This window comes from Haemaphysalis longicornis, unplaced genomic scaffold (genome assembly GCF_048455015.1).
Source record: "Haemaphysalis longicornis isolate Haplotype H1 unplaced genomic scaffold, Haemaphysalis longicornis Haplotype H1 scaffold_2, whole genome shotgun sequence".
Lineage (NCBI taxonomy): Eukaryota > Metazoa > Arthropoda > Arachnida > Ixodida > Ixodidae > Haemaphysalis > Haemaphysalis longicornis.
This window is the reverse complement of record NW_027526295.1, coordinates 254,279,281-254,306,050: the sequence shown is the minus strand read 5'-3', so window position 1 is coordinate 254,306,050 and position 26,770 is coordinate 254,279,281. Positions and strand designations below refer to the sequence as shown.

General features: G+C 50.7%; 1 protein-coding gene across 1 annotated transcript in view; it reads right to left on the bottom strand.

The window, feature by feature from the left end:
- Positions 1–2,359: 2,359 nt before the first annotated feature.
- Positions 2,360–26,770, bottom strand: part of LOC144168597 (uncharacterized) — a 49,178-nt gene continuing 24,767 nt past the window's right edge. The window contains exons 6-13 of the mRNA XM_077697547.1: positions 22,721–24,403; positions 17,922–18,098; positions 16,794–17,056; positions 15,270–15,370; positions 15,023–15,125; positions 13,714–13,947; positions 10,942–11,052; positions 2,360–2,681 (exon numbers count right to left, since the gene is read on the bottom strand). Of these exons, the coding sequence (XP_077553673.1) occupies positions 2,526–2,681; positions 10,942–11,052; positions 13,714–13,947; positions 15,023–15,125; positions 15,270–15,370; positions 16,794–17,056; positions 17,922–18,098; positions 22,721–24,403 (2,828 nt within the window). The 3' untranslated portion in view covers positions 2,360–2,525. The remainder of the gene's footprint in view (positions 2,682–10,941; positions 11,053–13,713; positions 13,948–15,022; positions 15,126–15,269; positions 15,371–16,793; positions 17,057–17,921; positions 18,099–22,720; positions 24,404–26,770) is intronic.

Below are 26,770 nucleotides of genomic sequence, written 5' to 3'. Positions count from 1 at the left end.
CGAGCCTGGTTGTGTGTCTATCTGACTGCTCTGGGCTTTGCATGTTGAGCGCATACCCATGTAAGTGCTTGGTACCATTTTCGCCAGCATATTGGGGAGTGTTTTTTTTTTTTTTTTAGTTTGGGGCTTTTGTGCTGTCCCTTTCTGTTGCTCCACAGCAGTACTGATGCACTAAGCACCATGCGACTGCTCTAAGCTGTGTTCACACAGTGTCCAAAGTTGTTAAATGGGTATGCGCACTCGCAATAGCATTGGCGTGCAAGCGAGGTTGTGAAGGCTACTGAGCTGCAGAAGAGGCTGAGAATACTATGGCAAGACTTAAAAGGGAATTCTCAATGTGTGTAATCGCAAAGCTCAACTGACTTTCCCACGCCAAACCAGTTTTAAAAAGTGCCACACTCCATCGTCATGGTGACTTTCCTGGGAATAGTTTGAGTCGTTGCTGGCAGAGATAGGTGTTGTACCCTCGAAGTACTTTCTCCCTGCATTGCTGGTGGTGAGCATCTCTACAGGACAAACTCCAATAAGACTGAAAGGTGGGCTAGTTGGTGACAATTCATGACTTACTTGAGCGCACAAAAAATGAAGACTGAACGAAAAAGACACTAAGACCAGCACAGACTAACAAACAAATGTATTTTTATTCATCACACAACACACATATACCCTCTTTGACATGTCATACACACAAACACAAGAAAAAAAAGCACTTTACATTATCTCATGTCTAACAACTTCGTCTAACATTCAGTAGCCCTGTCCGATAAGGAAATTCAGTTGTTAAATGAAATGAGATAATGTAAAGTGCTTTTTTCTTGTGTTTGTGTGTATGACATGATACATATTTGTTCATGTGCAGGTGTTGTCTAAGAGGGTATATGTATATGTGTTGTGTGATGAATAAAAATCCAGTTGTAGTCTGCTCTGGTCTTCGTGTCTTTCGTTCAGTCCTCGTTTTTTGTGTTCTCAAGTTAGTCATGAAGGGCAAACTGTTTTGTGCATCAATCTTGAGCAGACAGAAACCAGTGATGGCGATTGGAAGACATTGGTGCTGCTGGTACTGGTGCATACTGTTGATTGGTTCAACAGCTAAAGGAAGTGATGCAGTCTTAAGAGATGGCTGCAGTCAATGTGCGTTGACAGGAAGTTCATCCTGTTGCTTGATGGCCATCTCCCCAGTCTTGTGTAATGTGCCCAATATGGCCTGCTTGAACTACGAGTTGTGCGTTGCGATTACTGCTGGGAAACATGGCTTCACGCTGATAGGTACATGGCATTCACACTGCATGCTTGTGACATTGTTCCCAGATATGTCCGGTAATTCCTGTACACGTCCAGCGCTATCTACTGGTTTGCTTGGAGCACTGCCTATTGCTAAAAGACCCACTGTTTGGCCTCTGTAGCCCTGGGGTTACCAACGTGGGTTTTAATGTGATGCTTAACTTTGGTTCTTCAGGGCCAGTTCTATGCATTCCTTTCATAAATAATGTGGATGGTTAGGTTTAGGTCGGTTTAGGTGCGAAGCACCATGTACGAACACGTATTGCACCTGACAGGAAGAGCTTGCAACTTTCTCGGAACAGAATTTGGCGTTTTGGATAGATGTGGCCTGCCAGCTGTGCTAGCATAGACGGCAGGTGCAGGTTGAGTGGCATTGGTGTAGATGGGATGTTGAACATCATCCACAAAGGCCCGTACTACTCGGGACTGGGTCTTGGCCGCCAGTACCGATATGCTTGCGAGATGCAGAAGTGCTGAGGCACCCGAGAAATATGGATCAAATGCTGTTTGCACACCACACAAAAAGCATCCAGTCTGCCAACACCAGATGTCTCATCGCAGTGCCGTAGGGCTGCCAAGCAGTTGAAAGCCCAGTGCATACTATACGTGGCTTAGAAGCACACAGTTTAGAGAGGCAGACGCTCCATACCATAATGTTGTTCATATATGCGTAAACTGTAGGTCTGGTACAGAGGCAAGAGGCCAGGGATGCAGCCGGACCACCACACATCATATAAGAAGATACTGGGTCATTGCACGATGCCATTTGCTATCTGACAGCTGATACCCCATTTCAGCTGTGGCAGACCGGTCTTGCAGCTTCAGCGTAGAGCTGCAAAAGCGGTCTGTTTCAGCTGAGGTGGACAGCTGCCAAACCAGTCTTACGAGACCAGTTATATCGTGTAAACTGGGGAACGAAGGAATGCTTTCACATTAATAATATTAAAGATCAAAGGTGTGAGGGCTTTAAACATGCCTTTGGCGTTTTGCAGTCTTCGCTGTGTATGATTCTTCACAACACCGACTAAACTCTGACCCTAGCTGTACGTTCCCAAAGCAGCAATCAGAAGAAGTGCAGTTCAAGCAACTAACAGTGGTAATACTTCAAGGAAACACTAATGTGATGAGTTATTAGGCAGGGAGATGATGTTGAAGCACAGTTCAACAATTATGCTGTGCGAAAGGCAAAGGTGGGCATTTATTGGATGACAATGATGTGGGGGGGAATGCAGCAATGATGTGTCTTAGTAGCTGAGCTCTGCTGTCGCCTGGCTGAGGGTCCTTAGCAAGGGATATGGCGCTGCTGCGTTGCTTCGACATGCGCCCTTGACGTCGTCTGAGTCCACGTTCCACGCCACCACGCACAGGTTCTCCCAGCCATCCTTCAAGAGCCACTTGGCCTGCACAAAATGCCCAGGTGACCGAGTTGGTGTTACCTTGCTTCCCCATCATATCAAAAGAGCAGAAAGTGTATGAAGCAGCACTTTCTGTTTGCAGGATTGATATGAATCTTAGAAATATTGAAATGCATGCCAGGGCACATTTTACAGCCTTAGCTGTTATAGATGAAATGGCATGTTACCATCTCAAGCTTGCCGTTTCATTAGGGAGCATTCTTGTTGGGGTGTCGGCTCAGTTGAACATAAAATATTCTCGGACAAGGGCACCTGGAGTTTATAGTGGGCCAGAAACTATGAACTGGTTGGAAACGTTATCAATTACCAATTAACGAGACGGTTGTAAATAACTAGTCCAACATACATGTATACATGTCACTCATTTCTCCCGTTTGGGAATCCACTCATGCAGGTAAGTATTAGGCTCAGTTTTTATCACAACCTTTGCAATGCAGGCTACAAAATATTGTTCGCACCTGTACTTGTAGATAAGGCGCAAACGATCCAGGCCCAGTGGTTCACACCTAAACTTACAGTCCAGGTGTAAGCGATTGTACCACTGTTGACTGACAAAACTCACCGACGATTACAACACTCCCTAATGTGTAACTTAAGTGCAGCTTTTTTGGTGTTTTCATTCTGCGATACATTGAGGCAATGTATTTGAAAGGCATGCACTACTTGTAATTCTTTTTCGATGTCGGTGGAACGTTGTACAGGAAGTACTTGGCTTGTACCGCCAAGCCAAGCACTTCCAGTTCAACCTTGCACCATGTACTGGTTCGTGTGGAACAATACCACTATTCTCTTGAGCAACTGTGGTCTCGAGGTAGAACCGTAGATCCGCTCATTCTTACAGTGATAACTTGGGTTCGAGTCTCTTTTTTAAATGTTTTCTTAGATCATCTCAACATGTTTTTGTTTATAAGGGTGGTTTAATATCTTCTAGGTAGGTTTAGATGCAGGGCACAGCATGTCACCACGCTCAATGAAGGCTCTTCATTGCGTCAGAAATATTGGGCTTGTACCTACAAGGGAGCGGAATCTCGCTGTACAGTTAGATCACACTAGCACCACCTCTTAGCTACCGCTAATAGACCTCCGTTCACGTAGCGCTGTGTTTCCAATTATGGTATTGGTAGACGCGTTCACTGCATACCTTACCCATGGCACTGGCACTGCTCAACGCAGAAACGGGCGCTGAAAGCTGTGCTCTATTAGAGTTCCTCTATATTGTCACGTAGCCAAGGACGAAGCAGTTGTTTGGAAAAGAAACAAGTTTATTGGAGCGAACTTGTGCTCCCCTAACAACTGAAAAGAATACAGACGTGGCGAAGCAGTGGTCAACAAAGTGACGTACGTGCGTCGGCGAGCGTCACAGAATCGAATGCCCCGGCGTCTGCTCTGCAGGCTTTTTATCTTTCGGCGCGCGTGGTTCTGGAACCGTCGATTCGCATCGAGAACGTTGTAGATGCAAGAAGATTATTCCGGGATGTTCACGTTAGATCGGAATGCTCTCCCTATCTGAACAGATAACACATGCGGCACAGAAAGAAAGAATGGAACACGCGCTTCCCTTGGCACGGAGATAACACAGACCGGCGCAGCCGGGCGGTAAAAGCAAAACGCAAATAAACAAACCCAATGCATGGTTCGCGGCATTACCCCCCCTCTAAGAGTGCATCGACCCGATGCTAACATAAGCGACAGTCCGAAAATGAAAATAAAAGTTCGTCATCGTTCGTAGAGAGGTTTTAAGCGAACCACGTGGACGACTTCGGGCCGCGTACGTCGTCGTGATGTGCCGGAGTCACCATCGGGGATCACTTCGTAGGTAAGTTGGCCAACACGTCGTAGAATCTGGTAGGGTCCGAAATACCGTCGCAGGAGCTTCTCACTGAGTCCGCGTCGTCGGATGGGAGTCCAAACCCACACACGATCCCCTGGTTGGTACTCGGCGTCTCGGCGTCGGAGGTTGTAGCGGCCCGCATCCACCAGCTGCTGGTCCCTTATACGAACTCGAGCGAGCTGGCGGGCCTCCTCCGCACGTTGAAGGTATCCTTGGACGTCGGCATTGAGGTCGTCGTCTTCTACATGCGGAAGCATGGCGTCGAGCATCGTAGTCGGTCGTCTTCCGTAGACAAGCTCGAACGGTGTCATCTGCGTAGTTTCCTGCGTCGCTGTATTGTACGCAAACGTGACATACGGGAGGACTTCGTTCCAAGTCTTATGTTCAACGTCGACGTACATGGACAGCATATCCGCAATTGTCTTGTTCAGACGTTCTGTTAGTCCGTTCGTTTGGGGGTGGTACGCCGTCGTTCTTCGGTGATCCGTGTTGCTGTAGCGTAAGATTCCTTGCATCAGCTCCGCGGTAAAGGCCGTTCCGCGGTCTGTGATTAGGACTTCAGGGGCTCCATGTCGCAGCACAACTTGGTTTATAAAGAACTTGGCGACTTCTTGTGCAGTCCCCCGCGGAAGAGCGGCGGTCTCTGCGTAGCGCGTCATGTAGTCTGTCGCTACGACAATCCACTTGATCTCCGATCGTGACGTCGGGAACGGGCCTAGAAGGTCCATTCCAATTTGTTGAAAGGGCCTCCGCGGGACGGCGATCGGTTGTAGAAGTCCGGCGCGTCTTGTCGGCGGCGTTTTTCGTCGCTGGCAGTCCCGGCAACTCCGAACGTAGTGGGTGACGTCGGATGTAAGGCGGGGCCAGAAGTACTTCGCCTTAATTTTTGCAATAGTGCGAGCTGTGCCGAGATGTCCGGAAGACGGGTCGTCGTGGGACGCTTCCAAAATTTCGTCACGAAGGTCTGCGGGGATGACAAGTAGATAATTCGTTCTTGTTCCGGGGCTGAAATTCTTCTTCACGAGGACGGAGTTTCTGAGGCTGAATGCTGGTAAGTTACGCTTGAACGCTCTAGGCACGGCGACGTTTCGTCCTTCGAGGTAGTCGATCATTACTCGCAAGTCGGGGTCGGCACGCTGCTGGGCGGCTAGGTCGCTCTCCGTCACGATCCCGAAGAACGCGCTGTCTTCATCAGCGTCTTGTGGTGGTGGGTCGACGGGGGCGCGGGACAGGCAGTCGGCGTCGGAGTGTTTCCTGCCTGATTTATAAACGACTGTAACGTCGAACTCCTGCAGGCGCAAGCTCCACCGCCCAAGACGGCCAGAGGGGTCCTTCAAATTGGCTAGCCAACACAGCGCATGGTGGTCTGTTACAACCTTGAACGGTCTGCCATACACGTATGGGCGAAATTTTGAAATGGCCCATATAATAGCCAGGCACTCTTTTTCGGAGGCAGAGTAGTTTTTCTCCTCCTTCGACAGACCACGGCTGGCATAGGCGATTACGTTTTCGCACCCGCTTTGTTTTTGGACAAGGACGGCACCCAAGCCTATATCACTGGCGTCCGTGTGTATTTCCGTTTCGGCGTTGTCGTCGAAATGAGCGAGCACGGGCGGGCTTTGCAGGTGTTTTTGCAGCTCGCAGAATGCCTTTTCTTGGTCGTCTTCCCAGCTGAAAGCGGTGCTATCTTTCGTCAAGCGCGTGAGCGGCTCTGCAATGCGTGCGAAGTTTGTGACGAAGCGCCGGTAGTATGCGCACAGTCCAAGAAATCTGCGCACGCCCTTCTTATCTTCCGGCCTTGGGAAGTTCGCTATGGCTGAAGTTTTCGCCGGGTCAGGCAGGACTCCCGCGGCGTTGACGACATGGCCCAAAAACTTCAGTTCCTCGTACGCGAAGCGGCACTTTTCAGGCTTCAGCGTTAACCCCGACGTACGGATGGCCTCGAGTACTGACTGCAACCTTGCGAGGTGTTCGTCGAAAGTCCGGGAGAAAACCACAACGTCGTCGAGGTATACGAGGCAGGTGTGCCACTTCAGGCCAGCTAGCACAGTGTCCATGACTCTTTGGAACGTTGCTGGTGCCGTGCATAGCCCAAACGGCATTACCTTGAACTCGTATAGGCCGTCCGGGGTTATGAATGCAGTCTTCTCTCGATCTCTCTCGTCCACTTCAATTTGCCAGTAGCCGGTCTTCAGGTCCATCGATGAGAAGTACCTCGCATGGCAGAGGTGGTCGAGGGCGTCGTCGATTCGTGGCAGGGGGTACACGTCCTTTTTGGTGATCTTGTTCAATCGCCGGTAGTCAACGCAGAACCTCAGTGTGTCGTCTTTTTTCTTCACGAGTACGACCGGCGCAGCCCACGGACTTTTCGATGGCTGTATAATGTCGTCGTTGAGCATGTCGTCGACTTGAGTCCGGATGGCTTCGCGCTCGTGGAAAGAGACGCGGTACGGTGACTGTCGGGTAGGTCGGGCTCCATCCTCGGTTATTATCCGGTGCTTCGCCAGAGGTGTTTGACGTAACTTTGAGTTCGACGAAAAACACTCGCTGTAGTGACGCAGCAAAGCCAATAACTTGTTCCTTTCTTCTTGCGGTAGCGCCGGATTCACGTTGAAGGGGTGCGGAAGCTTGAAGGTATCGTCGGGTGCGCGTTCAAAGTCGGCGACTGCTATCACGTCACTTGCTTGTTGCGTTTCTTCGACGAACGCAATTGCAGCGCCCTTGTTTAAATGCTGGTACTCCTCGGTGAAATTGGTGACCAAAACGTGGGATTTGCGCTGCTTAAACCGCGCAATGCCTCTTGCGACAGACACACCGCGGTCAAGAAGCAACCTTCGGTCACTCTCCACGATAGCATCGACGTCGGGAGCAGCACCTTCACAGTAGACGGTGATCATCAAGCTTGCGCGGGGTGGCAGGGTGACGTGATCATCGGCGATCCTTACAGCTGCACGGTGTTCGGGGTTCGATTCCGGCGTCATGGAGTGGTCGGAGGAAAAAGTTATCGACTTCGTCTGGAGATCAATTATTGCGCCGTTGTCTGTCAAAAAGTCCATTCCGAGAATTACGTCGCGGGAGCAGTTGGGCAAAACGACGAACACTGCAGGGTACGTCGTGCCGTCTATGGTGACGCGCGATGTGCACGTTCCACTTGGCGTCACGAGGTGGCCTCCTGCTGTGCGTATGTACGGACCGTCCCATCTGGTCATAACTTTCTTCATCTTAGACGCAAATGGTCCGCTCATTACGGAGTAGTCGGCTCCCGTGTCTACGAGGGCGACTACATCAAAACCGTCGATGGACACCTTGACGTCGGATGCCGCCTTCCTCGAGTTCCGGGTGCGTCGGGGCGTCGCATCTCGGCTTGTGCGTGTTGACGGTCGGGCACTGTGCGTCGTCGTTGTCCACGTCTTCTCAGCGGACGTCTCGGTCAGGTCGGGTAAGCGTCACGGCGTATAGCTGTCGTCGTGTTCGGGAGTCTCATCAGGGTTAGGTCGGGTCGTCGGGATGAGGGCATGTCGTGAATCACTGTCTTCGGCGCGTCCTTGCGTCGTTGGAGGGTTTCCGGTTTTTCGCCGTAGAGCAACTTCACCTCCAGAAGTTGCTGCTTTTAGTTTCCCCCGCGTGGGCTGGGGGACCTTCCACGGGCGAAGTCAGCGTTGCTACGGCGGTTCGGCGATTGGTATGGGTAGGGCGACGGCGAACGGTTGAAACGCGCTGGGCCACGGCTGGTTTCAGATAGATACTCGTCGATCTCACGTGGTCGGTGGCCAGGGAGAGGGCGACGTGCGTCGACGGAGAAACCACGCAGTCCGAGTCTCTTGTATGGGCAGCGACGGTAAATGTGGTCGGCCTCTCCGCAGTGGTAGCACAGAGGACGGTTATCGGGAGTTCGCCATACGTCCGTCTTCCTCGGCGTCTGGTTTCGGGCTACCGGGGGTCGGGCGGGTGACAGTGGGCGGCGGTACGGCGGGGCCTCTTGACGGCGTGTTGGAGCAGGGCGGGGTCGACGAACAGCCGCGGAGTATGTCATATTGATTGATTGTAGGGTTTAACGCGCCGACGCAACGCAGGCGATGAGGCGCGCCGTAGTGGAGGGCTCCGGATTAATTTTGACCACCTGGGGATCTTTAACGTGCGCCGAAATCTCGTACACACGGGCGTTTTTGCTTTTCGCCTCCATCAGAAAAGCGGCCGCCGCAGCCGGGAATCGAACCCGCGACCTCGTGCTCAGCAGCGCAACGCCTTAGCCACTGAGCCACCGCGGCGGGTCGGAGTATGTCATAGCTTGTGGCTCTCGGGGTACCTCGGATGGCGTAGAAGTTCCCAACGCTTGTTGCACTTCTTCTCTAATCACGTCGGTGAGGGAAGCGACTTGGGGCTGCGGCGGCGTTGGGAGAAGTTTCCGCAGCTCCTCTCTCACTATTGCGCGGATAGTCTCGCGTAGGCTGTCGGCCGGGATCCGCGTGCTGCCAAAGTCGTTCTCATTGGCCGCGCCAACAAAGTTGCGGTCATACTGCTTAGCACGCATTTCGAGGGCTTTTTCAATGGTGCTGGCTTCGGTCACGAATTCGGCGACGGTTTTGGGCGGATTTCGGACAAGTCCAGCAAACAGTTCCTCCTTCACTCCGCGCATTAAGAAGCGCAACTTCTTTTCTTCCGTCATTTCGGGGTCCGCGCGGCGAAATAGCTGCTTCATCTCCTCAACGAAGATCACGACACCTTCGTTGGGGTGTTGCGTGCGTGTTTCCAACAAAAGGGCGGCTCTTTCTTTCCGCACGACGGTAGTGAAGGTCTTAGTGAACTCGCTTTTGAACTGAGCCCAGTTTGTCAAGGAGCTCTCGTGGTTCTCGAACCAAGTGCGAGCCGAATCTTCCAAGTAAAAGAAAACGTGCCGGAACGTTTCTGCGTCGTCCCACCTGTTAAATTTCCGGACGCGCTCCAGTTTCTCCAACCATTCTTCTGGGTCTTCTGCGGGGGCTCCTCGGAATGATGGCGGTTCCCGTGGCTGCTGCAGAACGACAGGAGGATTGGCTTGGTTGAGCATGGTGCTGGTTGCGACGTTTTTCTTCTTCGTCTTCTCCGGTAGTAGACCGAACTCGGGTGGTAAATCTTGCACGCGGAGGCTGGCTCTTGTTGGACTGGCTTGGCGGCTTCCAGAGGTTGTAGTGGGCATGAAGGGTGCGTACCCCGCACCTCCACCAGATGTCACGTAGCCAAGGACGAAGCAGTTGTTTGGAAAAGAAACAAGTTTATTGGAGCGAACTTGTGCTCCCCTAACAACTGAAAAGAATACAGAGGCGGCGAAGCAGTGGTCAACAAAGTGACGTACGTGCGTCGGCGAGCGTCGCAGAATCGAATGCCCCGGCGTCTGCTCTGCAGGCTTTTTATCTTTCGGCGCGCGTGGTTCTGGAACCGTCGATTCGCATCGAGAACGTTGTAGATGCAAGAAGATTATTCCGGGATGTTCACGTTAGATCGGAATGCTCTCCCTATCTGAACAGATAACACATGCGGCACAGAAAGAAAGCATGGAACACGCGCTTCCCTTGGCACGGAGATAACACAGACCGGCGCAGCCGGGCGGTAAAAGCAAAACGCAAATAAACAAACCCAATGCATGGTTCGCGGCAATATAGCTCCCGCAGGGAGCTAAGAGTTACGCGACCGCCCGCCATCTTGTTATCCGGATTAGTGCGGGAAAGCCGCCCGTCGCGAGTGTAGGAGCCTCGCCGCCACGCGTCCGACGGCGGCCGACGCGCGTTGGGGCGCTTCGGTCGGCGGCGCCTTACAGCGGCTACCATGGAGGAAAGCATGAGGAAAGGCTACGCTGAATTCCTGCAATGGCTGCTGCCGCGGCTGTTCCTGGGCGGGGCGTGGTGCCGCCCGCGTCGGCGGCTGCGGCGCAGCCGTAGTGGGGGCTTCTCTGCGCGGCATGGATAACCGGAATGACGTCATCACGGCGGCGCGCGGAAAAGGGTCGCGCAACTCTTAGCTCCCTGCGGGAGCTATATAGAGGAACTCTATGTTCTATAAACTCTTTCGCCATACTCCTCTCCTCCTCAATTTCCTCCTCATGCTTCTACTCTACTTTGCTCCGCTTTCTTCCTCGCACTCCCCGGTGGAAGCGAAGAGTCTTCGCTATCACCTTCGTCCATTGCCTTCGCCATTCACTATCTTTCATCATCCATTGTGCTCCTTGTTCGCTCGGCCGGTTCCACTAAGCCATAGGTACGGGCACTTGAGAGCTACGCTCTAAAATTGAGCCTCATCCCACTGTGGAGCGAGGATGGTGCAGGAAGTGAGACAACAGGAAATTGCTAGAGAAAGTAAAATAGTCTGGTAGCTGCTTATTCCTAGTTCTGGTTGAGAGCATTCTGGGAAGGAGGGGAGGGTACGGAGCGAAGATATTACCTTGGACGCGACGGCCTCTTCGTCCACGTAACCGTACCAAGTGTCTCCCACCTTGTCGTAGCAGCTCTTTTCCACGTACGCTCTGTGACAGGTCAAGTTGAGCTTGCACACCTGCGGCAAGAAAATGTCCGACAAGGGCACGTGAAAATGATATGTTGCGACAGTTTAATCCTTTGGGAAGAATAAGTTTAAACGAAAGCCATTAAAATGATCCTTCATGCTTGTTTGCAAACAATGTTATGTCTTTACGCTAGAATTCACATGTTGCACTATAAACTGCCTTGTTATCTTCATTCCCATATGTAATATGCCCCACTGAAGCCCTCAGGTTAACTGACGTTAGTAAACAAACAAACAAAAAAAGACATCTGCACCTGTGGGGCTTAAGAGGTAACTGAACGTGTGCGGCTGTAGAGTGTTGTGTTTGATTGAGAACACGCCAGTTTCAGTTTCTAAGTGTATTATATAGGTTGTATTCATTGAAAAGTTTAGCTGCCAATTTCTTCACCTGGCAACACTGGAAACAGCCACGGACATCGTGTATGACTTACGCGTGCCGTCTCTGGAGGTCCAAAATTATCGATGTTATTTAATAACTCATACAAGTTATTGCGTTTGTTTTGTTTACAAAAACAGTAGTTACCGTCGCATTAAAATCATGGGTGACCTGCGTGAGAGGCAGCAAAATACGGAAAACAGAATTTAAACTATCGATAGTTTAACCATATCCTTTTTTGGAGGCCACTAAGTACGGATAAATCCGAAACCAACGTGTGTGTAGGCTGAGCACGCGGGTTCGATCGAATGCGGGGCGGCCGTTTTTTTTTATTATTTTTTTTTATGGAAGCGAAAATCAATAATGCAAGCCTCTCGAGATTTCGGCGCACATTAAAGGTCCCATGTCGTCTAAACTCATGTGTATGCCTCCACTTCAGGTTCCAGGGGAAATAATGTTTTTTGGAATCACAAATTTCTTCTAGCTAGAAATAGGCAGAATTTCTAGCTAGAAATTAGGTTTCTGGCTCATTTCTAGCTGGATTGAGAGTTTTTCCGGCTCTTACTTCCAGCTAGCATTTGTCAGTCCAGCTGGAAGAAAAAACTGCCAGCTGGAAATAATCGTCTCTAGCTAGACTAAGAATTTTTCTAGTTAGAAGGTGTCGATTCTAGCTATAATCCATAAACCTAGTCAGAGATGAAGCTGGAGATTATGCTTTCTTGCTAGAAACGCTCTTTCCATTTCCACGGAGGATAATAATAAAAAAAACGTATCGGATAAATTTTAAAAAACTTTTTTTTTGTTTTTTTTTGGGAGGAGTGAGTAGCGCAACCAAAGACTACGGACAGGTAGGGCGCACACGGTCAGAGTGCTCTGTCCATATGTGTCCTTCCTGTTCGTCGTCTCTGGTTGCGCTACTCCTTAAATATGCTTTACCAACTATTCATACAACGCGATTTATTAAACCCGTTTACAGGAGCCAGCCCGGACCCTCAAAGGAGTACTGACACAAAATTTTGAAGGCTAGATAACTTGGGCGATAGATTGGTGCGAACACACATACATCATCTGCAAAATATCAGCGCCAAATACAGCCTAGAACATACTTAAAATCAATTGTAAGGTGTGCGCAACGCAGCCGAGCAGCCAGCGGAAGTCCTCGCGAGATCGACATCTGCTTTAAAATCAATTGTAAGGTGTGCGCAACGCAGCCGAGCATCCAGCGGAAGTCCTCGCGAGATCGACATCTGCTTAGGTGTGAAGTACACGTCCAAATACGTCACGAGTTTGTGTTGGCCGTTCCGCACTGCCGGCGTTTTTCGCCGGCTCGCCGCTCTGATCGGAGGTTTGGGCTTTTTGCTCACGAGCTAACGATCCTATCGTTGGCGGCGGAGGCGCCGGGATTTCGTTGGCTCATCGGGCAGCTGGCCGCTACCAAAGTTCTACAGCGATCCAGGCCCTTCTTTTAGTGCTTATTACACTGGACGCAAAAACGCGGCGAGCACACGACAGGCGCACTGAGCACCAGCACGGTCGCTGTGCGGGCGGCGGCCGCACGCACTAAATGACGCTCATGGCGCAAACAAAGGTAAAGATACGAGGAAGGGGGCAAATTGCATTAAGAATCGTTATCTGCACTGCTTACGAGAGGGGTAATCGAATATCCGCCGCAGTGTTAAGCCTAACATCTGTAGGCAGACCTGTAGGCAGACCGGCCGGCTGCTCCAGCGCGTGCCACTCCACCCACTGCCTCGAGCATCGCGCGTTGCTGCCGCGGCTATAGCCGCGGCAGCAATTTGCACTCGCAGCGTCTGCATCACGTACACCGTCGCTTTTTATTTAGGTCGCTGACGAGATCAGTACATAGGGGAATTAGCAGAAACTGCCGCCGACGCGTAATCGACAGTCACGCGGACAGCTTTGTTTATACCGAATCCAACCTTTTGCGGCACTCGCTGAAGCCGATATCGGGACTGGCCGCATTAAAAACGTGCCTAATTAAACAACCGTCGCGTGCTGAAGCAAATGAGGTTTCCATACGTGATAAATAGGTCATTAGCTAGTTATCGCAAAACAAAAAACAAGATGGAAAATATTTGTGTCTTAACACTTCGTGACCATAACGAGGCAGATGTATCCCGGCCTGGTTGACAAATTCCAAAGATGACCCGATCCTGGCCCGCCGGTTGCGAGGGAAGGGACACTTAATTTAGACTTTAGGGGAGCTGAGCTCGTGCCTTTGGGATGGCCCGAGGGTGCGCAGTGTTACCACTCACCTCGTCATACGTGACAGCCCGGCCTTCCTTGGGCAGCTGAGCGGCTTGGCGTGCGGCTTCTTGGGCGGGCATGCCGCTCGCCTGGTCTCTGCCGGCTCCCACCAGGGGCACGTACTTGGCCAGCGCAGAGCCTTCGTCCACCTTGTAGGACACTCCGGACAGGCCGAACGTGAAGCACAGCTGCCGAGAGTTGCTCGAACCGATTTCCCTGATCACGTCCGCGATGGCCGTGAACTGCGGGCGCCACAGTTTAGCTTAGGGCTTGACAACAGACGGCGCTGAAAGAGCGACCGCTTGCCACCCGCTATTTCTCTCAACAATACCGTTCTGTGACAGTTTAAACACGTTTTTCGGACTATTAGCGATGCTGGACTTTGCCTCTTCAGTGCAGCACAGCCCAGTCCACGCCTCGATGACGTTAGGGTCGCCGCAGCAGGGGCGGTATTTTCGTAACTGTCCCTTTTAAAAACGTCCCTTTTGAGTCCCTTTCATCGTGACGTACTTCCGGTTAAGCAGTGGGCGTTGGCAGTAGGTTTGTTGCGCCTGCGTTACGTCACTTCCGGTTGTTTGCTTTTAGCCAATCAGGGCTTGCCAAAAGGGACACTTTTGAAAGGGACGCAAAAGGGACAAAACTCGAGAATACCGTCTCAGGAGTCAGGTAGCAACTCCTAACGGTAATGGGTCTTTTGATAGCTCACGCTGGGCTCACGGTTTCTGCCTCACGCTTTTCGCCCGTTCAGAGAATCATCGCTTAATTTCTGCCTTTTTCTTCTGCGTGACAATGTTAGGGCAGGGCTGTACAGTCAGAATACTTACGATGGTCATCACGCGAGCTGCCGCCGCAGTTGCAATTCCTGTTTCTCTTAGAGTGGCGTTGCAGTGCCTAGAATATACTATAAGCACTATAGTAGCGGAGTCGCGCGACAATCCGCCATATTGAGTTCTAAATTCGTGCAAAAAAGCCACCCGCTATGCACGCAGGAGCCACGCTGTGCAGCTCGGCCGTACAGGAGGCTTTCTTTCGCAGCACTAAAGGTGGTGCGGCAGCTCTCCGACCACCGGCCCTTTAAAAATACGAAGGCAAACTTTTTTTCTTTTTTTTTTTTGGGGGGGGGGGGGAGCGTATCAAGGGAGCTGTAAACGACTTTTACCATTTGCTGCAAAATTACTTGATCTCAATACTGCCGCCGGTTTCACAGCTCACAACGAGCTCGTCCTCGTTCGATATGGCTGGTTGTGTTAGTGGCTGATTCACCCCAATATATTTTTCAACCATATATGTATTTCTATCCTCAGACGATTCACGCACCATGCCGCCTGTTTCAGTGTCTTGCGCCGGGCCGTTGAAGCGGGTGAGTGCCGAGTACGGGTTGAAGTTCTTATGCGTGCTCAGGAAAAGGTAGTTAGCCAACCTGCACCAAAACACAAGTTTTAGCGGAATGCTTTAACTTATTAGTTTGTAGCACTGCTTGTAAAGGACTGCTATGTCTGAATTATCACTAAAGTAAGGGTTTAGCAGGAGGGGTGTCATAAATGTTGACTTCCAATCTCCTTACGGCTGAATCGCCTTGACGTTGAATGCTGCGTTCCTCTCCTCACGCTCGCTGGGCAGCACGACAGTGATGATGGCCGACGAACCAAGTTCTCTCCTAAGTTTCTGTGGGACAAAGATTGCGAGCAAACGAGGTTAACTTCACAGTATTGTCTATACGCATGTATACGCATTACACTATTCATGGCTCAAATACACTTCTCCACCCCCATCGGCACGTCAAGACAGCAAACGTGGTTTAAATGGAGCTTGTGCGCACATTTTATGACAAAATTTTGTGACAAGGTTAGCTGCTGCAGAGGCTAGTTTGCACTCCTCAAGATCGAATTCGCTGCGAGAACTTGACGCAACTTAAACTGCCATGCAAAGGTGGAAGTATGTAGAACCTAATTCTATCCGCTGCGGGGGCTCAGTGTCTCAGTGGCTATAAGGCGCTGTGCTGCTGAGCTCAAGTACGCGGGTTCGGTCCAGACCGTGGTGGCTGATTTTCAGACGGTGGCCAGAACTCCCGTTTGTCGAAACTTTGGCGCACGTACGTTAGTGATCCCCAGGTGGTCAACATTAACCCGGAGTGGAGCTTCGGCACGTTAAATTCCATAATCTGAATCTATAACCTAATTCTCATAAAAACAGATCATGCAACTCGTGTTGACCTTGTGAACCTCACAGCGATGATTGCGAACCTATACATGTTCCAATGTCTTCCTTTACTACACTGCACACTGCGGCATTACAACGTAATGAGGCAAGCGCTGCACTGATCGAAAAAAAAATCACGTATCTCCACGAAGTGAATCATGACGAGTGGGCGAAGCACCGGGGAATCGTTCTTACCGTAAATGACCCGTGAGAGTGCTTACTGCTGCTAAACAATTTTTCCAATCCAATTCAATCCAATCCAATCCAATGCTCCTCGCGCATGCTCAGCACGGCTCTCCAGAAGCACTCTCTCTCTCTCTCTCTCTCTCTCTCTCTCTCTCTCTCTCTCTCTCTCTCTCTCTCTCTCTCTCTCTCTCTCTCTCTCTCTCTCTACCCGCCGCGGTGGCTCAGTGGCTAAGGCGTTGCGCTGCTGAGCACGAGGTCGCGGGTTCGATTCCCGGCCGCGGCGGCCGCTTTTCTGATGGAGGCGAAAAGCAAAAACGCCCGTGTGTACGAGATTTCGGCGCACGATAAAGATCCCCAGGTGGTCAAAATTAATCCGGAGCCCTCCACTACGGCGCGCCTCATCGCCTGCGTTGCGTCAGCGCGTTAAACCCTATAATCAATCAATCAATCAAATCTCTCTCTCTCTCTCTCTCTCTCTCTCTCTCTCTCTCTCTCTCTCTCTCTCTCTCTCCAACTTTTTGTGAACCTAGCTTATCTCAAGGCCATTTTTCAAACGGCAGCAATCATCGTTTTCAACCTTCGCGTACCGGCGTTCTTTAGGCTGACGTCTTAGGTCGGGTTGCTCTTTCCGTTAGGTTAGTCTATCAAAAAGACAGCACACTGCAGGTGCAAGAAAGTACAAGTGGGTAATGGGACACTCGACCTTGAGAAAGGTGACCAGCCCTAGAGCCTGGCTGTCCACGTCTCCCTCGAGGTCTGGCACCGCCCAGTGCACGTTGAGGCCGTCCAGCCCCCGGCTGCGCACCAGGCGAGCCGCGTCCGTGGCCAGCGCGTCCAGGGCCGCCTCTCCGGCCTCGAAGGCCCGGGCCAACGCAGCGTCGTCCCGCTCGCCGCCCCCGCCGAGGCTGGTCAACAGGCCCACGTGCGGCCAGCTGGGACGAGCCTTGGTCAGCAAGCGCAGTTGCTCTGCGCAAGGCCGACGCGGGCAACCATGCAAAAAGTGATGTCGCTGCAAAACCCAGTCAGCAGGACTGTTTCACGCAAGGCGTCAGGTTCGACCTCCCTCCGTTGGCAGTTGTGTTTCTAGGAGAAGCGAAACAGAAAAAAAAAAAGAAAAGTGCGTGTGAAACTCGAAGCACATGTGAGGCGATTCCACGCAGTCTAAATGCTTCTACATAACCATTGTTGGCAGCGGAGGCAGCAGCCATTTCTTCATGGCTTTTGACCGAGATTTTCGTTGACATTGGGCCACAAATCGAGGCTCGCTGCAGTACCTGATGGGTGTAATCTTCGCGTCAGCTTTGTGCCGGCTTGCAGCGGTCGCCTGCGCTTGAGCTTACCTCGCTATAAAACACGTGCTGCGAGCCCACTTTCGGCAAACACTGAGCAAGGCGCCAAAAGCCGTGCTGCTGCGAGGTGGTCGCAACATGGTCGCTTCAGTTGCGTTGTGTGTCCCTCAGCGTTGGAACTTCCCCTATATCAAGGCGCCATTAGTCCTACCACATTCTGGTTGCCTTCTGTCTATAGCAGGCCCGACTAGGCACAAGTGAAGGGCCGAGTGGCCGTGCCACAGACCATAGAAGCGACGCTCGGCGTCACAAGGCGTTGGGTGAAACTCGACACGGCGTGGCTTCTAACAACCGAGCATTCGAAATAAGTTAAGTGAAGGCGCGTAAGACACTCCCTGTGCCTGCCAGTGGGGTGGTCGGCACTTTCCTGCGAACAACACCGTGTGGCATTAAACGGTTGTGAGCTTATATACCCGCCTAGGCCAATCGAATGCGTACCTCGCAAGGAAAGAGCAGCGACGTTTCGGCTCGAGGCATCGTACCTTCAGTGCTGCTGTCAAAGTCGCCGACCATGACAGCCCCGTTAACCGTGACGAGCGGGAGCCGGCCGAGCAGTAGGTGTGTGCAGTAGGACGCCAGCGGCCGCGTGATGAACTTCCTCACCTCGCAGAAAAGCGGGCGCTGGGTGCTAGCGCCACCGGCTGCGGCGGCGGCACCACCTGCGAAGGGCACATAAAGTTAAACCTTGATACAACGAAGTTGGCAAAATATCGCAATTTTTCGTTACGTGCAGGTTTTAGTCGCATGCAGGTTTCGAGTTAAGGCTCGCGTGAATGAAGCGTAAGCGAAACCAAAATGCTAGACGTCAGCGACGGTGAACTCACCCTTCACGGATTTATTTCATAGTGAAAAACTGCGTTATTTGCGCCTGGTGCTTCCCCAAGAGCTTAGTAACTACAAGGCATTCCAAAGAAGCAAGGTCACCTACCTCCATATTCACAAACGTAACATAAGCATCACTCTTGCCTTTTCACACTTTTAACGCGTTTCAAGGACCAAACGTATCCAATGAAAGGGCGCTTCTCCGCGAACTTGATGCCCTTTTCCGCTCACAAAATTGTTAAGAGGACCTCAGGTACTGTACCGGGCGGAGACGGCATTTAAAATTGCGAGATTGTCTTGAAAATACATTACTTTTCGTTTTTAGGCAGCAGGACACATCACCGACGAACCGAAACCACAGATAGCAGGGGAGTAGCGCGACTACGCGCCGACAAACAGGCCTAACCAGCACCGCATTCACACGTGAAAACACACGGTATAGTTCGAGGGGCGGGCGAAATTCGTTAAATTAGTACATTTCCCCTGCCGATTTTTCAGAAAAAGTACAAAAAAAAAAAAAAAACAGGGACTCATCAGCGCAGCGAATTCGTTACATCAAGGTTAACCGTGTCAACGCCTTCGTTACGTCGAGGTCGCAAACACATGGACTTCAATGGGGCTGGCAATCGGAAATTGAAAAACTACTTTAAATACAGGAATTTGTTGCATAGAGGTTCGTTACATCCAGGTTTAACTGTATATCAGCCATACGTTCTACGCGGTGTTCACCCAGGGACCGTGAGCTTGGCGTCGCTGGTCGAGAGGCATAAGGGAGGCGTGTCCTTCCTTTTTTTTGCCTCTACAAGGCTTCTCCAGGGCCGCCATTCTTTTCACAATTCGCACAAAGCAGTTTTTCATTGTGAAGCAACAGCCACCGTCACCACCGAAGCCTTCCCAACAACATAAGCACGAAAGCTTGACGTGAAGTCATGTGATACAAGGCGGGGAAGAGAAAGGGTTATTTTCTCTTTAAAGAGTGAATGCAGTTTATAATACGATGGTATTTATACAGTTAAAACCCGATCTAACGAAGTTACCGCGAATCGCGAATTATTTCGTTAAATGGAGAAGTTCGTGAAATCGGGCCTGTAATTTTACAAACAGTTGATTCCATAAATTCGATGTCTAAATAGAGCGCATCCCAGCAGGTATACAATGACATCGTTTTTGCGCGGCGGCCGCGGCGCTCGCCTGCCTGAACTTAGCAATGTGCTAAAAGTCCGTGGTAAAAACAATAATAAAATTCTAGGGGTTCTGGGAGAAACAACTTCATTTCTTAGCAAGGAAAAAAAAAAGCCGGTGATTTCCGCATGAGCGCGCTTCGTCAGCATTGGGCGGACAGACTTTTCGTAGCACGCACGCAAGCACGTTCAACGCGCGCTCAGTGCCTTCGTGAGCCCCAGCAAAGCATCTGAGCAAGTCAGTATATAGCGTCTGGCCTGGAGCGGGTACAGGGGCTTCAGCAGTTTCTGGGTCGTCAGCATTCTCTGACACCTGTTGTGTACCGGAAACTAACTGCACGTCTTCTTCATCGTTCAAAACCTCCTCCGTGTCGGCGTCTGCGTCGGCGCTCAGACAGTCGTGGAAGCTCAGATCTGCTTCCACCTCGTTAGACCGACGAAGCTGTTCCCAGGAACCGGGCGGGATTTCTTTTTCTTGCTCGTGTCAAGCACTTGCGGAACTCGAAACCATTCGTTAAATCGGGAATGGCGCTGGATCTATTTTGTTAGTTCGAGTTCATAAAAGCATTGAGCCGTATAGGCACCTGCTGGGGAATCCTAATGTGTTCGTTAGATCGGAAAATTCGTAACATCGGTTTTCGTTAGATCGAGTTTTGACTGCAGTTTAACAATTAATCCGTATACGTCCATTCATAGCTGTCAAGACGTTGCGGAGAGGAAGAGATGGGGATCGGGTGAAGATGACTATTTTGTCAGCTACCTCACCTAAATATCTCTCGATAAGTCTTTGGCCTCATAACAAAAGAAGAAGCTGCCGCTAGCTATAGAGCCGCGCTGTCTCTCGCTCTCTTTTTCGCGCTCACACACACACGCGCGCGCGCGAGAGAGAAAGAGCTTGTATGCTGGTTAGCTGCCTTTGGAATTCGAAACAGTGTCATCTGTTCTCGGCGCAACCTCACCGGGTGACCTTGGAATGGAAGCAAAGCTTAGGCGACAATAGTGTTATTGTAACGTCCTCGGTGTCCCATCGTTCCTGGGTCAACGTTCGGAAGATGACTGACAGAAAAGAAATATTTTTTTGCACTTGTCAAAGTCAAAAATCGCTTCTTATGTCCGACTTGTAGACTTTCAAATCACCACACAAATCACGGTTTTAAAAAAATCGTGTACATCGTTTGCTTAATCGTCGAATTTGAGGTTAGTGCGTTACATTGTAGAAAATTACTCACGTAGGAAGTCCTTCAGACCAGACTTTATTTCTGGGATTATTTTCCTTTGGGTTATAACTTCGTAACTTCGTGGGCCTCTAATTGGTCTACAAATATGCGCGGCCTGCGGTTGTACGGAATGTATGCCGCTAGAACTGCTACATTTGAGGAAGAGGCAAATACACAAACCAAGGGCGTTTATTTAAAGAAGCCCCAACGTTTCGGAGCCTATTCGGCTCCATCAGGGGTGACTGTGTAAGAACAGAAGCAGCAGTTATGTAAGGTGTTATCTTTTTTTTTCTTTTTACTTGCATTTTGCCCTAGTGCGTCAGAGGCCGTGGGCGTAGATGGCGGAAAGGGCTCCTAGTGATCTATTCCGAGTCCCTTGTATGTGCAGGAAACTCGAGGGCTTCTCTGTGAACTGTAAGGACTGCAAGGACTTTTTTTGTACCGTATTTACTCGCATAATTGTCGCACTCGCGTAACGATCGCATCCTTGAAGTATGTCGTCAATATTCGATTTTTTTTATTTCCCGCGCAATGAACGCGCCCTGAACATACCGCAGCAGTATGTAATATGGGTGCCAAGTCTAGCTGATGATGATCGTGCTTACCTCTGTTTCCTTCGTTTTCAAAGCGGACATGACTACGTTATTGCTGCAGACTTGCCAATATTAGCGATATCGGCAAGCATGCGTTCAATATTGATGAGGAAGAAACTCACTAAATGCACATAATGTACTCGCAAGACAAAGAGAAAAAAATGTACTCAGCTTGCTGCGTCGGCCCCCATATCTGTTTTGATGTCCCGTACTGTAACAGCGGCAGCCACTTATTGGTTGCCCTGTTGTCACCTCGCAGCAAACTCGTTCCGGCGCATTCCGTAATTCATGAAAACAGTGCATTTTGCGTCACTTTGCGGAGCGGCTGGCGGCGATGTGCTGAGTTTTTGTTGTTTTTATTATGATCATGAGACCTATCGTACAAATTCTAACCCGCAACTTGCTTGAGTTTTCTGTGCTCAAACGTTTCTCACGAAAAATTTACCCCGCGTAATGAATGCACCCCTAAATTTGAATCAAAATTTATTGAAAAAAAAGTGCGATCATTACTCGAGTAAAAACGGTAATTGGTTCCTTGTCTCGCCACTGTATCTAGCTGGGCACTGTGCGCAAGCAATTTTGTTAACGGAACCAGCGAAACATTTTCCCGCATTCTTAAAGGAAGGTATCATCGTTAAATGAAACACGTTTCCTGTAGCGATAACGAAACATTATGAAACATTATGTTAAAGGAACCAGTGAAACATTATCCGGCATTCTTCGGAAGGAAGGCATATTATCTGTGTCCCACAGCCAGTGTCAAAGCTTGGGCGGCTGAAGTCCCGACCGAAATAGCGTCCTCCAAACGGAAAAGCCCGGGGGTCGTCTACAAAATTGCTTGCGCACATTGCCCCGCTAGTTACATTGGCTAGACGAGGAGCTTCCCAGAACGCCTCCGACAGCACAAAAACGACGTTCACAAGTCAGATTCAGCGCAGTGCATTGGCCGAACACTGCGAAAAAGCTGACCACAAGAATCGATTGACTTTTACGGCGCTCAGGTGACTAGCACCGAAACCAATTACTCACAATGAAAACTGCTCTAGTCCTAACACATACAGGGGACTCAGGGAGGCCTGAATAGATCCCTAGGAGCCCTTCCCGCCATCTACGCCCACGGCCTCCGACGCGGAAGGGCGAGATGCAAGTTAAAAAAAAAGAAGACACCTTATATAACTGCTGCTTGTGGTCTTACACAGTCACCCCTGATGAAGGAGCTGTCTCCGAAACTTAGGGACGTACCGCTTTGAATAAACGCCCGTGGTTGATGTATTTGCCTTCTCCTCAAGTATAACCCAACCAGACAGAGTTCCGTCGGAGATGTCCACATTCAACTGTTACATTTGTAGGCCTCCGTACAGTACCACTGTGAATGGTGGGTTAGGTAAGACACACGCGCTTGTGTTTTTTTCTGTTTATCCCCGCTCCGCGACTACATTGCCCTTATCGAGTAGAGGTTCCTTCTTACCTGGTGCTACCGGTGCAGGCGCTCCGTTAGCTCCCTTATTATTACCTGCAGACTCTTTCTCAGCCGACTGGCCTAAATTGCTGAGCGAGGCATCAGAGGCCGATGCACCGGCCGAGGCTCCACTGCCAGGCGCAGGATGGGCCGCTGGTGCTTTGTCATCAACGTTGCCCGCGGGAGACCTCCCCTCTGCAGACCCACCCGCTGGGACTCCATCGACGGGTGCCCCACCCTCCGGTAATATGTTGGCCCCTGCTGGAAATTCTCCGGCGGCTGGTGGACTGCCAGCAGAAGCACCGGCCGACGCTCCGCTGGCAGGCGGGAGATTTGCTGCTGGTGCTCTGTCACCACTTTCCCCCACGGGAGACTCGCTGGCGGCTGACCTTCCCGTTGGCATTTCACCGACTGGTGACCGGCCCTCGGGTACTCTGTTGGCGTCGACTGGTACATCTTTGGCTGCTGGTGGGCTACCAGCGGAGGCACTCGCCGACGCTCCGCTGGCAGGTGGGAGATTTGCTGCTGGTGCTTCGTTGCCAAATTTACCCGCTGGAAGATTGTCCGCGGCAGATCTTCCCCCTGGTACTTCATGGACGGGTGACCGACCGTCCGGTAAGTCGTTGGTGCCGATGTTGGCAGGTGGTGCATTATCAGCAGAAGCACTTGCGGGTGCTCCTTTCGCAGGATGAACATTCGCTGCTGGTGCTTTATCACCAATTTCAACCTTGAGAGGCTTCTCTATGTCCGCCTTTCCTGTTGGAAGGTCACTGGCGGCTGGCTGTTTGTCCACAGCTTTGTTAAGGGCAGATTCGTCGGCTGGGACGGCCTTAGCTGGAGGCGAGTTATCAGCAGGAGCTCGTGCCGAGGCTCCGCCAGCGGCAGCGGTATTCGTGTCCGGCGCTTTTTCAGCCTTTTCATTAGCTGAAGACGTCTTGGCAGCAGACGCTACGGGCGGAACTTCGCCAGCGGGTGATAAAACTCCACCCGGAGCTTTGTTAGAGGCAGACGGATCGACGGACGTGTCACTGGGGTGCGTTTCAATAGAAGCGGGAGCTGATGCCCCACTAGCGGTCAAAGGGTTAGATGCTTTGTCCACGGGCTGATCAGCAGGCGACTTTTTAAAGGAATGTTCGCCAGCCTGTGGTCCCTTAACATCTGGTGATTGCCGATCGTTCGATTCATCGACTGGCACGGCGTTTGGGGGCGAGTCTTTGTCAATAGAGGTGCTTTCGGACCCTCCACTGGCGGACGGGGAATCGCCCTTGGGTGACTCTTTGGAAGACACGTTGGAAGATGCGCCTTTAGCGACAGACGAGCCGGCTGGATGTTCGGCCGCGTGCGACAGTTCGCCCGCCGATTTGTTGCCCTTGGCATGGGGCTGCTTGAGAGGTGATGCTGCGTCTTCGGCGGCTTTGTGTTGCGAGCCTTTCGTCGCCGAGTCACGGGCTATCGATGATGCATTAGCGCCATCAGGCGCGCTTCCTTGGGATACCCCTGGCAGTGATGCGTTGCCGGAGTGGCCACGAGGTGCTACCGGGGCTGACTTGTTGAGGTGCTTGACTTGAATGACGATCTCAGGCACTTTGTTATTGGCTCCAGCAATATGGGCCACCAAATCGGCAGACTTTGGCAGCGTGCCCGTGGCATTTTCGCTCGCTGCCTCGGCATCTTTACTCGCCAGCTCAGAAACTGGGCACAAGGAGGAGACCAAGTATAAGTACTTTCTATAGCTCGCACTTACATCGCCGTTCCTTCCCATTTCGTGAATATTGAACGCTGAAACTTCCTTTGTATTTTTCGCAATAAAGAGACTCTGCAACACTTTCGATGAACGCGTTCACTCTTTCCTTCGCGTCTGGAAGCACTGCGAAAACTATAGATATCGCCAGCACGGGGCGGCACTTCGTGATTTGCTCGTCGCACCAGATACGCCTTCCGTTCCTGCTTTGTTTTTGTGGCTATATTTTTCAAGTTGCTATCGAAAGTGTTCAGTGCTGCAACTGAAGGAAAACCGGCCAACAGCCGCTACACGACCTTAGTGACGTAATTCGGGGGCTCGTAGAACGTCAAGACCAGGAAAGAGAGAAAAATCTTTTGGGCTAGTTTTCAAGTTATCTGATGGGCATAGAGCAGTAATTTTTGGCTGAGGTACTTTGCGACCCCCTAATCTAGGTACTGGGTGTGTTGGGTGACTACGTTCTGCAAGCATTTAGGATTTCAAAAGAAGTTCGAAAAAGTGTTGCAGGGTCCCTTCAAGAAGGTAGACAATCGTTGAAGAAGCGAATCCGTACTTCGCGCAGGCGTATTTTTTCTCGTTTCTGCTGTCATTGTTTATCCAACTGTGCTTATCTTCTTGTTTGTCCGGTTATTTTTTTATAGCCCGCTAGAAGACCGACCGTGACGTGCATTATTTCGCCCTGACAGCTGCGCCGCTGACTTCATTCTTTCCGACATTTATCATCGAGCTTCATACACCCACGGCGCGAATCTTCAAGGCTAGCGCATATTTTCTCGCGCGTAAAACAAAGTCGTTCCACTCAGATGATTCGAGTGGTAGCACTCGTGCGGGAAAAACGCTGCTTGGGTAGGCACGGTAGCAGACGATGTGGTCAAATTCTCCCGCCTGCAGCGCCAGACACAAACTATCCTGGGTGTCGCCTAGCAACGCGTTTTCTTGCTCCAGCGGTATTTTTTTACCTTAGTGAACTTGACTGAGAGGCTCCACACGCCGACAGAACAACGTCGCCTACACCGGCGACGGAAACCTCCACACGGGCAGGCATAGAAACGTTTAATACAGCATTGCATACTGAGCTGTTACAGCGCCTTGCATTATCCAGTTTTTTTTATTTCTTTGTTTATTTATTTCTTCAACAGCTAGTGTACATGTCTAACAGGAGACCAGGGCTAAAGGCGAAAACCGCCTGACGGGGTCCCGGCCACCTTCCCGCGTTAATACATCAATTCACTTAATACATTATCGACAAAACAATAAAGAAAAAATAGGAAAATTCGGGAATTAAGATAAAATTAAGTACGCCCCTATAATTTAGCAGCTGTCAACGAATTGGAGTTCTGGGTAGATTTCGAATTTTCAATAAGTAAGAACGAACGCAGGCGTTAGAGATTGTAAAATGCAGCCAAGCCAGTTTACATCGATGCTTGATATTTCCATTTACTGCGTATATTTAAAACGAGAAAAAAAAATCAATTTATTGTAGTCGATAGTGAGGGCCACGACAGTCGTTACATGGATTCCTTTTCCTGGCTTTCCGCAAGAAAGCTAGGCCCCGTATTTTTCGGACACCTCTCATGATAATGTTTTATTTATTTTTAGGTAAATTGATTGTAATAATTAATTTGTTTCAAATTGCATGCTTATAGTGATACTCATTGCGGCCATACTCCTCAACAAAAGCAAATTTCTAATATCCCAATTTCGATGTTCTATTTAACACGCGCAGATATTGTCATTTATACGTTTCAGCGATATTTTTGCTATCCCATTTTTTTTTTGGCTCAACAAAAACTTTGCCTCCTCCTTCTCTAGCGAATAAAGAAATATCCCATTTAAGTCCTACGAAAACTGTGTCAGTCTTACCACTGTGGTTTCAAGTGCTGTCATTTATGCGTTGCTGCGATATTTTCGCTACCCCATCTTTTAGAAGCAACGCATCTCATGCTCGCCCCTCTGTCCTTCCTGCGTCTGTCCGGCGTTGTCGGCAAAGCTACGCTTCTCCTCCTCTCCTCTCTCCGATAGCGAACGCTCTCTCCCAAACAGCTACGGGTTGGCGCAGCGCGCTCTCACTCCGTTGCTAGGCGCCGGTGGGCGGCGTTGGGCTCGGCGCTGCGCGCGCTGCGCATGTGCAGTACTCTCTCTCTCCGCGCTCTCCTCTCCTTCGGGCGCTGTGAATATAAAGCGGCATGCCGCGCTCCGACGGTCTCAGTCGACGGTCGTCCGCGTTACGCTTGCACTCTCTCGCAGTACTCGACGATTGCTTGATGCAATCGTCGAGCCCCTAACTGTGCACTTTACGGACCACAAGGCACTCATTC